At 40.8% G+C, this 18,401-nt stretch overlaps 1 protein-coding gene across 3 annotated transcripts in view; it reads right to left on the bottom strand.

Annotated features, from left to right (window-relative positions):
• Positions 1-11,883: 11,883 nt before the first annotated feature.
• The window catches only part of LOC135524184 (G1/S-specific cyclin-D2), a 208,996-nt gene continuing 202,478 nt past the window's right edge, over positions 11,884-18,401 (bottom strand). For all 3 annotated transcript variants that reach the window (XM_064951489.1, XM_064951490.1, XM_064951488.1), the window contains one exon: positions 11,884-16,586. In XM_064951489.1, the coding sequence (XP_064807561.1) occupies positions 16,413-16,586 (174 nt within the window). In that variant the 3' untranslated portion in view covers positions 11,884-16,412. The remainder of the gene's footprint in view (positions 16,587-18,401) is intronic.

Here is an 18,401-nt window from a genome sequence, read left to right as displayed (position 1 = left end):
CCCGGTGTGTTTAACTTGTCTAACCTTTGTAAGCCTTCTGCCCGGTGTGTTTAACTTGTCTAACCTTTGTAAGCCTTCTGCCCAGTGTGTTTAACTTGTCTAACCTTTGTAAGCCTTCTGCCCGGTGTGTTTAACTTGTCTAACCTTTGTAAGCCTTCTGCCCAGTGTGTTTAACTTGTCTAACCTTTGTACCTTTGTGTGTTTAACTTGTCCTTCTGCCCGGTGTGTTTAACTTGTCTAACCTTTGTAAGCCTTCTGCCCGGTGTGTTTAACTTGTCTAACCTTTGTAAGCCTTCTGCCCGGTGTGTTTAACTTGTCTAATCTTTAAAGCCTGCCCGGTGTGTTTAACTTGTCTAACCTTTGTAAGCCTTCTGCCCAGTGTGTTTAACTTGTCTAACCTTTGTAAGCCTTCTGCCCGGTGTGTTTAACTTGTCTAACCTTTGTAAGCCTTCTGCCCGGTGTGTTTAACTTGTCTAACCTTTGTAGCCTTCTGCCCGGTGTGTTTAACTTGTCTAACCTTTGTAAGCCTTCTGCCCGGTGTGTTTAACTTGTCTAACCTTTGTAAGCCTTCTGCCCAGTGTGTTTAACTTGTCTAATCTTTAAAGCCTGCCCGGTGTGTTTAACTTGTCTAACCTTTGTAGCCTTCTGCCCGGTGTGTTTAACTTGTCTAAAGTACAGTATCTTTATAGCTATTAAGTATTTTTTGAGCTATTATTTTTTCAAGTTGAATATATTATTTATATTGTTTTGTGTTATCTGTGATGTGTGTAAAACTGAATAAACAAGAGTTTTTAAAAAGATCATCAAGGACAACAACATTTACATTTACATTAAGTCATTTAGCAGACGCTCTTATCCAGAGCTATTACAAATTTTTGAATTACCTTTGACATCCAGTGGAACAGCCATTATTTATATTGCATCTAAATCATTTATCTGATGTGTGAAAGGATTACTTATCCTAAACTAGGTATTCCTTGAAGAGGTGGGGTTTCAGGTGTCTCCAACAACCACCTCAGCCACTGCCTGTTCACCCCGCTACCATCCAGAGGGTGAGGTCAGTACAGGTGCATCAAAGCTGGGACCGAGAGACCAAGGCCATCAGACTGTTAAATGGGCATCACTAGCACAGAGGTTGCTGCCTACATACAGACTTGAAATCATTGGCCACTTTAATAATGTTTTCATATCTTGCATTACTCATCTCATATATATATATATATATATATATATATATACTGTATTCTATACTATCTATTGCATCTTAGCCTATGCTGCTCTGTCATTGCTCATCCATATATTTATATATTCTTATTCCTTTACTTTAGATTTGTGTGTATTACGTATCTGTTGTGGAATTGTTAGATATTACTTGTTAGATATTGCTGCACTGTTGGAAGTAGAAGCACAAGCATTTCATTACACTCAATAACATCTGTTAACCACGTGTATGTGACCAATACAATTTGATTTGATTTAGACTAACAGTGAAATGCTTACTTCAGGGTCCCTTTCCAACAATGCAGGGCTAAAGAAAATGAATATGAGTATCAGTAGAGTCGATGTAATTGAGATAGCTACGAACATATAGGTAGGGGTAAAGTAGGGGGTAAAGAGACTAGGCAGCAGGATAAATAATAGACAGTAGCAGCAGCGTGTGTGAAAATGTGAGTGTGTGTGGTGTCAGTATGCATGTGTGCACGTGTTATGTGTGTGTGTGGGCGTATGTAGTGTGTGTGTGTGTGTTGGGGTGTCAGTGTAAGTATGTGTGAGTAGAGTCCAGTGTGTGTCCATAGAGGCAGTGCAAAAGAGTTAGTGCAAAAAAAGGGTCAACGCAGGTAGTCTGGGTAACTAGCTATTTTGACTAGCTATTTAGCAAGTTTGTTTAGCAGTCTTATGGCTTGGGGGTAGAAGCTGTGCAGGGTCCTATTGTTTCCATACTTGGAGCACTGGTACCACTTGCCATGCGGTAGCAGAGAAAACAGTCTATGGCTTGGGTGGCTGGAGTATTTGACCATTTTTGGGGCCTTCCGCCGACACCGCCTGGTATACAGGTCCTGGATGGCAGGGAGATCAACCCCAGTGATGTACTGAGCCCTACTCACCACCCTCTGTAGCACCTTGCATTGCCATACCAAGCTGTGATGTAGCCAGTCAAGATGTTCTAAATGGTGCAGCTGTAGAGCGAGATCAAACCAGCGTCCAGGAACAGCTGGTGCTCTCATACATGGTCAAGTGTTGCTCTAAAAGTGATTTAGAGTTGCACAGGTGACATGCCAGTAAAAATGTGGTAAAATTGATTTCAGTTTCCCTGCATTAACATCACAGGCCATTCGAAACGCTGCCTCTGTATGTGCATTTTATTGTTTGTTTATGGCTCTATACAACTCGTTAAGTGCAGTCTTAGTGCCAGCATCGGTTTGTGGTGGTAAATACCCACTGGAGACAGATGTCAATTCAACATCTATTCCACATTGGTTCAACTTAATTGTATGGAAATGACATGGAAACAACGTTGATTCAACCAGTGTGTGCCCAGTTGTTAGACAGCTACAAAAAATATAGATAAACTCTCTTGGGTAAATAGTATAGTCTGCAGCTTATAATGAGGTATTCTAACTCAGGCGAGCAACAATTCTAGACTTCCTTAACATTAGAGATGGTGCACCAGATTTTAACAAAGAGATGTATATTATCCAAGTCATTCAGCCACGACACTGGGAAACAGCTTTTCAGGTCCCGTTGATAGGATAGTCTCGAACGGAGCTCATCCAGTTTGTTCTCCAAACTGTTCACTCTATTTTTGTCTCCAATTTCATTTTCTGCTTGACTTCAATCATGTTTCTTCCACCTTTTTATTGCTTTAACTCTAACTAGGTATATGTGCCTGTATTTATAATGTGTCTCAGAGTAATAGGAAAGATTTTAACTGAAAGCCTTTCTACTGCTCCCAGTGTGGAAGGAGTTATAACCAGAAAAACAGCCTGAACCAACATGAGAAAATACAGAGGGGAGATGCATTACCACTCCTCCCAGGGTGCAAAGCATTTGCCCATTTAGATTTAACTTTAACATTTAACTTATACAACACATTTTCCAAAAAGTAGTAGCATTAGTCACGTAAACACAGAAATAAACAAATGGCACATTGGATTCCTAATTTTGATGAGCGTTCAATACATTTCTGTATTTTCCCAGTCAGAGCTAGTTTTTTTTCCCAATTTCCCAGTTGTCTTGAACTCACTGAAGTCTGAGATTTTCCAGTTCCAAGTTTCCAGTTGTTTTGAATGTGGCAGAAGTCATGCTGGATTGACAGCATGGCCAATGTATTCAAACTTTACTAATTGGATATCTTGAAATTTTGGAGAAAATTAAAAAGTTTAAACATTCACATGCAACGCCATGGGCCAGAATTTTCGATCTTGTCTCGTCGCTGCAACTCCCCTACAGACTTGGTGAAAGCCAAGAGCCAAGCCGCATTGTTATTGACACACTTCTCGCTTAACCCGGAATCCAGCCGCACCAATGTGTCGGAGGAAACAACCAAAGTAATTAACAACCAAAGTCAACTTGCAGGTGCCCAGTCTGCCACAAGGAGTCGCTAAAGAACGATGAGACAAGGAAATCCTGGCCGGCCAAACCCGGAACCTGGATGACGCTGGGCCAATTGTGAGCCATCTCCCGGTCACGGCCACCTGTGACACAGCCTGGGATGGAACCTGAGTTTGCGATCACGCCTCAGCACTCGATTTCCAACTTGTTGTGTAATGTTCCAATGGCCGACGAGCACCGATACTTTTTATCTATAATTTCTCTTCATATGACAAGGTTTGAAAAAGGATTTGCCAGTAGATTGTCAACTTGATTCATGATGATGACTGCTTGTCTAGATTGCTAGTTAAGATTTTGAAAGTATGATGTTGACATGATCAGTCCAATCAAAGCTATGATAGATATAATGTGATTTGACGTTATTTTATCTGTGGCCAATGACCTTGAGCCTTCTTGGATGGGCACTTCTAATGTAAGTCTATGGCAGCACCCAAGGGGCTTGAATTTTCAAGCTCTTTTTAACCGTAGATTTTACAGTGACGTAGTGTCCCCATGAGTGACAGAACACTAAGCCAATCACGGCGCAACTAGAGAACATTATAAACTCCTACTCTCCGTATTTTCTGCTGACTGCCCCACCACAGAAAGCACTGACTTAGGCTGAAACACCTGCATTTTGGAGCTGCCTTACTCAAGAAAGCAAAAAAGAGACCCTGTTTGTATGTGGCTTTATTAACTCAATTACGATTTTTGTTTACATTGTTTGCAAACTGAGGTGACACGTATTAATGCCAAAATTAATTAATGCCAAATATTTTTTGCTCTGAATGACACGTCGCAACTGATTATAGGTGTAATTAATGTTACCCATGGTTCATTCATTGACATTGGAACAATAGGAGGTAAATTGATTCTGATAAACTAGTGGTAGTGGTTCCATTAGGTAAATCTGTGGTCAATCACGCATTACCTTTCAAAAGCATGAAGTTCTATTGTTCAGTCTGATGACAAAAACATATAGAACCTGATGTGAGTAGTTTGAAAAAGGAGATGTGCTGTACAGTCTGATTAGATATATAAACAAATTAACCCAGTCAAAAGTTGATGTAATACAAATAGGCATTGTGCCTGGATAAACAAGTCTGGAAACTCTGTTCTTTTTAGTGTTCTTTACTTATCAGCGATTTATTTGAACGTTTGTGCAATAAGCCACATTTCTACATTTCATTCACCAAATAAGCAACCAGTAAAATAGCGATAGAAAATTACACCATTAATTGTCACAATCGGAAATTGATGGAGATAACCTCAAAGGTAAGAAAAAGGTACACTCAAATAATTATCAAGTATGAGCATACCTTTGCCTATTTAAGTGTCTCTCATCTACACTAGTGGTAATTCACAACAATAAAAAAAGTAAAAAATGTCCAGTCAACAACAGTAGTTTCACTTAGTGTCCCTCCACAGTTTTAGCCATAACACAGGAGGATATATACTGAACAAAAAATATAAACGCAACATGCAACAATTTCTAAGATTTTACTGAGTTACAGTTCATGAGGAAATTTAAATTTAAATGTCAATTTAAATAAATGCATTAGGCCTTAATTTATGGATTTCACATGACTGGGAATACAGATATGCATATGTTGGTCACAGATACCTTAAAACAATGGGCCTCACACTCGGCCTCAGGATTCCTGTGCATTCAAATTGCCATCGATAAAATTATATTGTGTTTGTTGTCCGTAGCTTATGCCTGCCCTTATTACCATAACCCCACTGCCACAATGGGGCACTCTGCTCACAACGTTGACTTCAGCAAATCGCTTGCCCACACGATCTGCAGTTGTGAAGCCAGTTGGACCCAAATTTTCTAAAACTACGTTGGAGGCAGCTTATGGTAGAGAAATGAACATTAAATTCTCTGGCAACAGCTCTGGTGAACATTCCTGCAGTCAGCATGCCAATTGCACGCTCCCTCAAAACTTGAGACATCTGCGGCAATGTGTTGTGTGACAAAACTGCACATTTTAGAGTGGTCTTTTATTGTCCCCAGCACAAGATGCACCTGTGTAATGATCATGCTGTTTAATCAGCCTCTTTATAAGCCACACCTGTCAGGTGGATGTATTATCTTGGCAAAGGAGAAATGCTAACTAACTGGGATGTAAACAAATGTGTGAATTTGAGAGAATGCATAGGCGTATGGAACATTTCTGGTATCTTTAATTTCAGCTCAAGAAACATGGGACCAAAACTATACATGTTGCATTTATATTTTTGTTCAGTGTACAATGAGTGTACAAAGCATTAGAAACACCTTAATATTGCGTTGCGCTCCCGTTTGCCCTCAGAATAGCCTCAATTCGTCAGCCATGGACTCAACAAGGTGTCAAAAGCGTTCCACAGGGATGCTGACCAATGTTGACTCCAATGGGTCCCACAAGGATGCTGACCAATGTTGACTCCAATGCGTCCCACAGTTGTGTCAAGTTGGTTGGATGTCCTTTGGGAGGTAGACCATTCTTGATACACACGGGAAACTGTTGAGCGTGAAAAACCAAACAGCGTAGCAGTCTTTGACACACTCAAGCAGGCCCGCCTGGCACCTACTAAAATACCCCGTTCAAAGGCACAGAAATATTCACCCTCTGAATGCCACACATACACAATCCATGTCTACATTTTCTCAAGGTTTAAAAATCCTTCTTTAACCTGTCTCCTTCCCTTCATCTACACTGATTAAAGTGGATTTAACAAGTGACATCAATAAGGGATCACAGCTTTCACCTGGTCAGTCAATGTCATGGAAAGCCCATGTTAATGTTTTGTACACTCCGTGTATATAGAAGCAGAGAGTGATAAGAGCAAAGAGCCGCACCGGTTAACAGTGAATCAACAATTATCAGCAGCCTGAGAGGAACGCAGTGATGTCAGTACATTGCAACACAGAAATGAGAACTGAGGTTAAAATAAGGTATTCAACTCAAGTTATGAACGGCTGCATTTAGATGGTGTCAAAGAATCTGAAATTTGAATTTTAAGGACAGGTTTTTAACAAGTCAACTGGTTGAGCAGTGATGAGATGGGAAAGCTTCAAAATATGACTGTTTATTTCCTCAACCTTGATTGTTTTAAATAATGTACATTGACAAAGTATGAGACAAAACAAATACATATATGACTTTAAATGTTTTAAATAACTTTAAACCAGATGCCTGTGTGGTGTCTCTGTGTATATCTTAGTTAGCACTTAATAGCCTGATCCACACTATAGGGCCAAGCCGAGTGAAGCCAAGCTCCACTTGGCTGGCTTGGTTACGCATCCACCATAGTTGCTGAAGCCATGCTGGAAAGGACAATGTGAAAAGAACATTTCCTAAATGGTACAATACGGTTCTAGTCGGCCCTAGTGTGAACAAACCAGGAGATATGTTCCTCCCTTCAACCCTTTCCACTCTACCCCATATACAGTTGAAGTCGGAAGTTTACATACACTTAGGTTGGAGTAATTTAAACTCGTTTTTCAACCACTCCACAAATTTCTTGTTAACAAACTATAGTTTTGGGGCAAGTCGGTTAGGACATCTACTTTGTGCATGACACAAGTCATTTTTCCAACAATTGTTTACAAACAGATTATTTTAGAAAATGATGTCATGGCTTTAGAATCTTCTGATATTGTAATTGACATCAGTTGAGTCAATCGGAGGTGTACCTGTGGATGTATTTCATGGCCTACCTTCAAACTCAGTGCCTCTTTGCTTGACATCATGGGGAAATCAGCCAAGGCCTCAGAAAAAAGTCTGGTTCATCCTTGGGAGCAATTTCCAAACACCTGAAGGTACCACATTCATCTGTACAAACAATAGTACGCAAGTATAAACACCATGAGACCATGCAGCTGTTATACAGCACAGGAAAGAGATGTGTTCTGTCTCCTAGAGATGAACGTACTTTGGTGCGAAAAGTGCAAATCAATCCCAGAACAACAGAAAAGGACCTTGTGAAGATGCTGGAGGACACATGTACAAAAGTATCTATATCCACAGTAAAACGAGTCCTATATGGACATAACCTGAAAGGCCGCTCAGCAAGGAAGAAGCCACTGCTCCAAAACTGCCATTAAAAAAGCCAGACTATGGTTTGAAATTGCATGGGGAAATTACATGGGGACAAAGATGGTACTTTTTTGGAGAAATGTCCTCTGGTCTGATGAAACAAAAATTGAACGGTTTGGCCATAATGACCATCGTCATGTTGAGGAAAAATCGGGAGGCTTGCAAGCCGAAGAACACCATCATGTTGGGGGGTGCTTTGCTGCAGGAGGGACTGGTGCACTTCACAAAATAGATGGCTTCATGAGAAAGGAAAATTCTGTGGATATATTGAAGCAACATCTCAAGACATCAGTCTGGAAGTTAAAGCTTGGTTGCAAATGGGTCTTCCAAATAGACAATGACCCCAAGCATACTTCCAAAGTTGTGGCAAAATGGCTTAAGGACAACAAAGTCAAGGTATTGGAGTGGCCATCACAAAGCCCTGACCTCAAATCCTATAGAAAATGTGTGGGCAGAACTTAAAAAGTGCGTGCGAGCAAGGAGGCCTACAAACCTGACTCAGTTACACCAGCTCTGTCAGGAAGAATGGGACAAAATTCACCCAACTTATTGTGGGAAGCTTGTGGAAGGCTACCTGAAACATTTTACCAAAATTAAACCATTTAAAGGCAATGCTACCAAATACTAATTGAGTGTATGTAAATGTCTGACCCAATGGGAATGTGATGGAAGAAATAAAAGCTGAAATATATCATTCTCTGTACTATTATTCTGACATTTCTCATTCTTAAAATAAAGTGGTGAACCTAACTGACCTAAAACAGAACGTTTTTACTCTGATTAAATGTCAGGAATTGTGAAACAACTGAGTTTAAATGTATTTGGCTAAGGTGTATGTAAACTTCCGACTTCAACTGTATGAGGGCCCCATGGCTGACCACCAACGCATGGCAGGGATGTCTCTGATCCCATCGTCCGGCTTACCTGCGAGAGCCACCTCTGTCTGAGGAATCCCTGTCTCCTTCTGTCCTGGTCCGCAGTGGTCAGCCACCATGCGCTGGAACAGGTGCTCCAGAAACTCTTTGATCCGTGTCTTTATCTAATACAGAACAAAGCACTCTTATTCACAACACAGACTCGTCCTTCCCGTTCTTCTCCTACACCCACACAACAGACTGGTTGACACCGGTTCCATCCTGATTGAGGGGCCTACAACATGTCCTGGGTGGTTAGAGATACTGAGGTCACATACCATGGCAGATCTGCATTATCATCTGGACAACGTGTCTCGTAAACTAGCAAATTAATTTGATGAAGGCACCTGTTTTGCAAAACATTTATTTGGCATATTCATAGTCAAGAATGGATTACCCTGTAATGCATGCCAAAGGTGCCATCTAGTGTTGATAAAATGTATTGCATCTGGTCTCCAATCAGGAGGAGTATATAGGGAGGGAGAAAGAGGCAGACAGACATGCTCCCTTAGGATCCCCCAGAATGACTTACATGTTCTATAGTCTCTCTCCCTGGAGGACGGAAGATCAGCGACAATAGACCAGCTGCTGTATCCATGTACTTCATGGCCACCACCAGCCCCCCCCACACACTCTGATATATAGTTAATAAGAACAGCATATAAGGAAATGACATATTGACAACCTAGAGTCCAGAGAAAGGGTACTCACCTGCTCTTTAAGTGATGGGTCACAATTTCTAGGCCAGAGCAACAACTGTTGTGCTTCAAAATCGCTTTGCAAGTCTGTAACAAAACAGATAAAACCATTCACATACACCTTTCTAAGGAGAGATTGTTTCATAATGGATCATCCCAACACATAGTACTGGTGTCAAAAGTGTATTATAAAAGATTACATGATCTCTGTGGCATCGTCGCCACTCACCTGGCGGGCATGGGCCATAATACTGGCAAACATGTTGGTGAACTCAACTTCGTCTGCATCCCTCGTCTATCGCCTGGTCGGGGGGATTGGGAAATTCCCAGGATAGGAGTGACACTGTAAACCTCACAGTGTTAGTGATATGCCATTGAAACATGACATCTAGGAAATCTATTGGGATTATCTGTTCCTAAACTTCTACCTTGTGCTGGGTGACACATTTCATCCAAGGCTCTCTAATGTATCCAAAACGGTATGAAAACAGTAGCACCAGATGTACTTTTATAGTAAATTACACCTTGAAGAAGGTATTTTCTATTCCATTCTGTTTCACCACTGAGGGGAAAAAAATGATCTATAAGCATGAAATAAGACAATATACCATAGAATACAATTCAATACAGAAGACACCATCTAATGAGAAACATATCAAAACGCATGGCTTAGTTTAGTAGGGTATTTCTCCAGGCATATTGCATCACTATTGAAGCAATGATCTTAGTTTACTCGAGCCATAGACTGTTCTCTCTCTTGCACGGCAAGCGGTACCAGTGCATCAAGCTTGACATTAACAGGCTCCCAAACAGCTTTGATCCCCAAGCCATAAGACTTGCTAAATAGCTAACGAAATCGATGACAAAATGGCTACAGACTATCTGATTTGACCCGTGTATTTAGTTTACACCGTCTCTATGCACACTCACAGGGCCCTACAAACACTCACACATATAATATGCACTTACATTTAATCATCACTGTAAATTGGTATTGGCACTTGTATACTACAACTTGTTATTTTTAGTATTACATGATTGATTATTTCATTGTTGGATTTAGCGCAAGCAAGAAAGACAATTGTTGACATTACAACTTGAAACGCATTGTTTTCTGACGCACACACAATCATCATATACTCTGCTGCTACTATTTATAAATCCTGATGCCTAGTCACCTTACCACCTTACATATCTACTTCTATCACTCCAGTATCCCTGCACATTGTAAATATGGTATTGGCATTGACCCTGTATACAGTTTACGGTACTTACTTTCTCGTGTTCTTCTTTCTCGTGTTTAATTTCGACCTTGTTATTTTTAGTATTACATGATTGATTATTTCATTGTTGGATTTAGCGCAAGCAAGAAAGACAATTGTGCACGTGACATTACAACTTGAAACGCATTGTTTTCTGAGAAGCAGGGCTAAACATTCGTAATCAGTTTGACCTTTTATCTGGACATGCACTGGAGCAACATATTTCTAACCTCCAAGCAGTGATAAATCGAAAGTGACATCTGTTACACAAAACACCTGTAAAGAGTAACGGCATTTGGCGATTGTCAGTTGGTCAAAATGTATGCGTCCACTGCTGTCCACGTGTGTCTCTGTGTCGGCCACTCATCTCTGCCTTGGCAAAAATGTTACGTTATCCTCGAACCACATGGCATTTTGGAGTATAGGCTATACCATGCGTTCTCAAGTCCATTCCCTAATTTTTCATGCCTTGGACATACATAATGATAAATAATAGTGTAAAAGCCTACATTTTTCTTGACATTTATTTGTATTAATGTGATAGGCTCATGTATTTTTATTTATTTTTAAAATCCTTTTTATTTGTTGTTTTATTTGTTGTTGTTGTGTACTTTTAACACTTTTTCTCCCAAATTTTCATGATATCGAATTGGTATTTACAGTCTTGTCACATCTAATTATTTTGTCAGGCTCTGTACCTAAGAGTACCGCTTTACTTTCACAGCTGGATATAAGTGGACACACGTGGCATTTCGTATCTTCCCTTTCATTGGCTAGATGGGTCCCACCTGATCTCGCCTCCTCCCGCCTGCCTTCCATCTTTGAGTTTATGTATTTCAATTGTTAGAGCGGACACTCGACTATCTTATCAATATAATAAAACATCTTTGTTAACATTCCATTTTAACTCCTCCTCCACATTTACTGGATTGGTTTAACAGTGCAGAAGAGAACCTCCTGAAAAAAAAAAATTTTTTTTTTTCTCGTCAGGACCAGAAAGAAAGGAACACAGCTCAGGCGTTTCTTTCACGCCTGCTACTTTAGGGTATTGTCTACGGGGAATGCACTATGCAGTCGAGGAAATATATAAAAAGTGTGAGATAGCATTGTATAAATTGTATTTAATTTCAAATGAAGTCAAACTAACTTGTCTGTACATTATGTATATTATTTTATTTTAAATCCATGAGTAATGTAGCCTACATCATGTATTATTTCCTTTCTAACAGTTTGTAATATAAAGGTCCTCAGAGACTTTATGAGTGAGAGAAGATTTTATAAGTGAAAGAGTAAAGCAATTTGTCATAACCATAAAAAGAGCAGAGACAATATATTTAATTAATGGTGAGTTTATTGATTGTACAGCATGCCTTGACCCTTAACACTTTAAGGGATCCTTTCAGACAGACCAATAAAGAGCTGATTAATCATAAACAGAAGTTATCAATACTGAATTCAACGCTAACTTCGAAACCAACTTATTCACTTACTAGGCCTACATGATCCAGTCCCCCTAAAAAACAGCCCAACAAGAAGCTGCATAAGAGTGTCTTAGGGCCCCAGAGTCAGAGGACAAACTCAGACAGACACCAATATCCCACTTGCTTGAAACCTGACTGATTAGTGTGTTAACACTTCAGAGGACGTCATACAGGGGAAGCAACAGAAATAAACACATTCTTAATAGCAAGTTTTGGTTGGTATACAAGCAGGGGGTCCATCTTCTTAACTTTTGTTTTAATTTGTTGTTGTTTTTTTGCCCTTAACCAGACTGCAGTATCCTCAGTTGCCCCACAATCTCAGCTCCACTCCAATTAACAGCTCTCCAGTCCTCTTGGTTTCATGATTACAGCAACCTCTAGTGTTCACCTCACTTTATGTACACAATCACATCCTACAATCTGCTCCACTAACCATAATAACATACAAAAAGAAAACAGAAATGAGAATAACATTGGACTGGTATGGTGTCAGACTCTTTAAAGCAGAAGTTTATTGAACAGAGGTTGTGCAACAGACATTTCTGAGGTACATGATGTAACATCTAGTGGAAGGGGGACAACTAAAGGGAAATCCCCGCTGTTGAAACACACTTCCTCATGTCAGATGCAGTATGTGGTGAGCTTTTTGATTGATTGGTTTAGCCATTTTGTATTGGTTTTCTAGACAATAGGACCACCTGGAACACACAGGTCAACTAAGCTCATCAAATCAAGCTTAGGAACCAAAATCCATCGACATTAATTGGAACAAACCGTGTAATTAATCATCAATGATATTTGAGACATTTTCACATTTGTCTTTGCAATGACTGTCACATGAGTCTCACAATTAGCACCACCATCAACTTAAACTGACCAAGGAAGTGTCGACTTGTTGTTGTGCACCCTCCACTAGGGTTTAAGTCCAGGCGGGAGCCTTGCATGCTTGCCACTCAACAAGGTCAGTACATTTCACAACAGACAAAACCCCTGTGCTTTCTACTGTACTGTTACCCTTCCCAGGCTCCCTAAAAACTGTAGAGTTGTGAGGTATTCAGATATTCTTTTTATGTCCAGTAAACCTGAGGTATAGAGATACCGCAATGTGACTGAGAAAGTAGAGCAAAATAGATCAAAAGGAAAAGAAACATGCTATCTAAGCAAACTGTACAAAGAACATTTCCAGTCGAATACTCATGTCATGTTCTTCTATTACCATCTACTTCAGTATTCTGAATGTATCTCTTAAGCAGTAAAATAATTATATTATAATACAAATGTTTATAAAATAGCAGCACACTCAAGTGACACATCACAACTAAGTAATGTCATTTTTTTTTGTATATAAGAATGAAACAAAATCATAGCTTTTAGCAGCGCGAAAAGACAATAATAATAACTCAATACAAATATTGACACTTTGATGTCTTGACACCTCCTCCATCTCTCTTCACTTTGGAATACAGTATCTAACCCCTTACAAACGCTCTACAAACTGTTTTGAGGGTCTGGACACCCCATAAAATAAAACAAAACACAAATTGAAGGTGGTCTAAATACAAATTCAAACCTAACACAGTCAACTACTTTGTAAAAACAAACAAATCATCATCTATGCTCAGAATCGAGCTTGCAGAGGAAAAAAAGGGCAGACATCCTTGACAATGATGAACAGGGGCTAGTTTTGGTGAGGTTGAAGATGGCCTTGTTTATAAGATTGGTTTCTAGAAAACGTTTTCCTGAAAAACATCTATTTTGAGTAGCCTGCTAAAACACTGAATCCTCATTTTCCCCTCATAACTACCACACATGCAAACACAAACAAACGTACACACACACACAAAAGAAAAAACACACCAAAACCTCGATCCACCTTTAAATGTAGCAATGAGAATATTGCGTGATCAAGGCTGTCTTGTGCTGGCGATGTACCCTGTGTCAGTCTTGGAAGTGAATTAGTCTAATTCTGACGTCTGGGTGACTGATCAAACCCCATGCCAATGAAGTGACTGAAGCAGCATATCTCACTGGACGAGAGGGGTACACGCAGAGATAGAACTTTCATAGAGTTTTATCACTACGGGTTCACAGATATCAGTCAGGCCTGCACAGCCTCGGGGACAGCACAGCCACACAGGGGCATCACCCGAAGACAACAGGCCAGGCTCTACTAGCAAAACCATCAATAAGGTAGCGTTGAACATAGAACAGCTTCATCTTTTTGAAAGAAAACCTCATTTGCCCTCAGAACACCAGATGTTCTGTGATAACATTTTCTGTATGGTTCCCACCCATGTGACTTTATGTTGTTGTTGTGAAGCAGGTCAAATAGAAAATTCAAGTAGAACAAATATTTTATAATGTGATAACTTCTCAAATAAAAACTAAATCATTAACCTTGTCTGTAGCCTTTTTTTTTTAAATTGGCATTGGCATTAGTTATTTGTTAAAACACATGAAAAATGGTCAGACGCTCCTTTCACCTTGCACTTTTCTTTATTTCGGAATGTTTTCAGATCGGAATGTCCTCATGTCATAAGGTGTTAGGCATTATTTTGACACCTGCTTGCCAAGTGGGTACATCTGAATGTGGGAAACCAGCCCTACAAAGTAAAAGCTAACGAGAAAACAGAAAGCATCCATAGATCCCCACACCGTAACCATTTCATTTGTCCATTGGGGAGCGTGTTTTCAAAGTGCTTTGCTGATGAAATCACAGGCGCGTTGGAAACCACTCTATGAGGGACTACAGGTGCATTGATCACAAATCATCCCCTGCTCCAATACATTTTCCTCTCTTCTAATGAACCCAGAAAGTTCATTCTCAAATAATGAGTCTGGTTTTGATCCTAATTTGCCACCCGTGGCCTCAGTCTGCCCAAAACGCAGAAATCAGATAGATGTCATATGAGGCCATTAGGCTCCTCTCCTGTATCTTTCAGCAAGTCCACTACATCTCCTTCCTCTACACAGCAACATGCTTCTGCACTGCAACAAACCCTTTCTTTCCATCTATACCTGTCCACCCCCCAGACCCCATACAACCACCACAGACCACAGGCCTCCCCTCTCCTCTGAGATACTAATGTACCATCAAGAGGGGCACACACTCCTCCCTGCTGACGCTAAGCAGCCTGAAGCTCCTTCCGTAACAAAATAACAAAAAAACTCAACAACAACATAAAAATACAAACACTATTTGATTGGTATGTTGGCAGTGAAAAACACAAACACCTCGAATGAAACTTCTGAAAGCAGATGGTCCATTGCCAAACTCCTCTAGACAAAAATGAGGGAACACAGCCGCCCCTCTCTCTCTCACCCACTAAGTGGACTCAGACCCCAAGCTTTTTGTCGGCCGACAACGCATATTAACTTAAGGCAGTGATATAACATAGATGCCCTGCAGAGAATGAGTCTTCTGCCTGTTCCATAGTCTACCACTAGTCTAGTCTTTCCACTCAAGCGCCAAGCCATAACACACACACACACACACACACACACACACACACACACACACACACACACACACACACACACACACACACACACACACACACACACACACACACACACACACACACACACACACACACACACACACACAGTTGAGCTGATATAAAACTCACATCATGGCAGTTACACCCACACACACACACACAATCAGCCTGACAAAAAGAGCTTATTGACGTCTATTACTCTGTATTCACAAATACGTTTCTGAATAATAATAATAATCATAATAATGTAATTCACTATTATATACTTGGCTGTTCCATGGACCCTACTTGTCTCTTTCTTAGCACAACACTCTGCAATTCCTGCAAAGTGCTCCCCTCGTCCCCAACACACAGCCAAACCATGGCACGTTGAGACCTGCCATTCACGGCCAGCGAAGCCTTTACTGGGCTCCTATCTCTGGCAGACCAACATTAACCAAAAGAATTAACTAAACAACACAGAAAAACCTTGCCCCGATTGTGATCCCATATATGCAAGCCTGGAATGGTCTCCCCAAACATTTTTGAACTCCTCATTAAGCTATTGTTGCCTTATTCGATATAACTTTATCATGACTATACCATCAAAAACAGAACGCAACATATAATTGGCTTGCCTTCTGTATATCTGAGGCACCATAGAGCGTCCATATATCAATTCATAGCTTTTAAAGTATATCTATTTTATATCTAAAAATAGCTTTCCTTTCATACAATACATGGGCGCATGTTTTGATATAACAAAATAAAAAAATCTCTAAAAAAAATTAGCAAGCATTTTTTTTCAAGGGGTAGTTTGTTTTTGTTGTTTTTGTTTTTTGTCGTTTTTTTTGTGTTGATTTGATGCGTATTCCGGATGCGCTGCTTCTCTTTTTGCAGGCTCACAAGTTGATGTCGCGAACATCCGTTGGGGTGCTGGACTGATCCAGCTCGTCCATGGTCTTACTGCTGGGGCCTCTCTGGACCTGCTGCTGCTGCTGTTGCTGCTGCCGTCCCTCTCGCAGGCTGCTCACCAAGACCCTCTCAATCTGCTCCTGACACTCCTTCAGACAGTCCTGCAACACACAACCAAACAGACATGTCCGTCAATATAGGAAACATTTTTATATATATATATATATATATATATACACACACACACACACACACACACACAAATCTTCCAAATTATAGCCAAAGCAAACATTGGAATATTTTGTAGATTATTTGATTAATATATAGGGTCACAGCCACTTATCTGCCTGTTATTTTATAAGGTAACTTATCCTTTCCATAATACATAGCCCCAGCCCTGAAGTGACACAGACCTTCAGTCTCCTGACTGTACGGAGCCCCTGGGAACCGGGTCCATGCAGGGTTTGGATGACCGCTACCCTGCCTGCCGCCCCCACAGACAGCTAAGGCTGAGCGGAGAAGAGGACCAGGCCAAGCATTACCTCAGCCCACTATGGCCCAGCACTGAACGCCTCCCCCATCTTCCTATTCATCCCACGCACAACACACCAGTAGCCTTGACAACGGTGAAAACACAGGTATAGGCCCCAGTGCTGAAGCTCAGCTATGTTAATTACATCCACTATCCTGTGGGAACACAAAGGTGGTGCTTTTTTAACGAGAGCCAGTCTCTGCCTGCAGGGGGCCACCTGAGAGCCAGGCAGATTGGGTTTCAGCATCAAAGAGAGCCGACGGAACCTGAGAATCCTCCAGAGAAAGCACCCTCTCAACACTCCTGAGCCCCCCGTCAGCCTGCTGTGGCCTCAAGGTTCAGCTCTCAGGTTGGAAGTATTAAATAGGAAGACTTCTGATCTGACTATTAACATAAGATTGCCCTGTAATAACTATGCTTATGGCTTGCAGTGTATGACACTGCTGCCCTCTGGTGGTTGAAAACAGCAATGCACACAAAGCCTTCCCTCCCCCTGTCCTCTGTTGGTCTTAAAGGCCCAATATCAAATCATCGCTGGGTAATTAAGTACCTTACTATATTAGTTTTCCATTAAAATTATCAAAAGGAAAAAGTAGCTTTTTAGCAAAAAACTATTTCTCAAACTAACATTTTGCTAGGACTGTCTGGCAGAGAGATTTAGAACTCTCTTGGTTATTGGTTTATTAACTAATATAGCGCTTGGAGATGTCCCCAGGCAAACCAAAACCCCACCCACGCGAAACCTGCTGATTAAAAAGGTAATGTGTCGATTGTATTTTCAAACAGGAACTATCAGAAAAAACACACTGACCAAATGTTCTCACACTTTTACAGCGTTTAGTTTTATCAGCTGTTGTTCCGATATGATAGAAAACACAGGCAAAACTACATTTTGACTGCACTGGGCCTTTAAGCACATAGGGGTGGTTGTGGGAAGTATGACTGAGAGAGCCCCATGGCCAGAAGCTTATGGAGAGGGGAACATTCCTTTGACATTTACAGGTAATTTAAACCTGATGGGCCACTGTTTGAACCTGGTTTATATGGCTTCTGGGCCTGGGCAAGTGTTGCCTGCTGCCTTGGTGAAATGAGAACAGAGGCCTATCACATGGGAATTGCTCCTCAGGAGTTGAACGCGGCTGAGTGACGAAAGGTCACCGTGTCAAAGGTCACAATGCCAAAATCTCCAGGAAGAGCCTTGAGATAACGAACGCCACATCTATAATGCACTACTTAGGCTAGATTGACTGAGCGTATTATTATGATTCTGTATTTGCGCCCAATTGAGGACAAGGCAAATGAATCAGATCAATGGGCTCAATTCATACCAAAATAACAGTTAAGACATTTCTTTGATTTTCTACCTGTAGTGACCCTGGATGGGGACAGATGTGAGAAGGCTGTGTGAGGGCTAGGGTTAGTGGGCCTAGGAGTGGGGCTGTAA

This window comes from Oncorhynchus masou, chromosome 31, assembly GCF_036934945.1.
Source record: "Oncorhynchus masou masou isolate Uvic2021 chromosome 31, UVic_Omas_1.1, whole genome shotgun sequence".
Lineage (NCBI taxonomy): Eukaryota > Metazoa > Chordata > Actinopteri > Salmoniformes > Salmonidae > Oncorhynchus > Oncorhynchus masou.
This window is presented reverse-complemented; position numbering and strand designations above follow the sequence as displayed.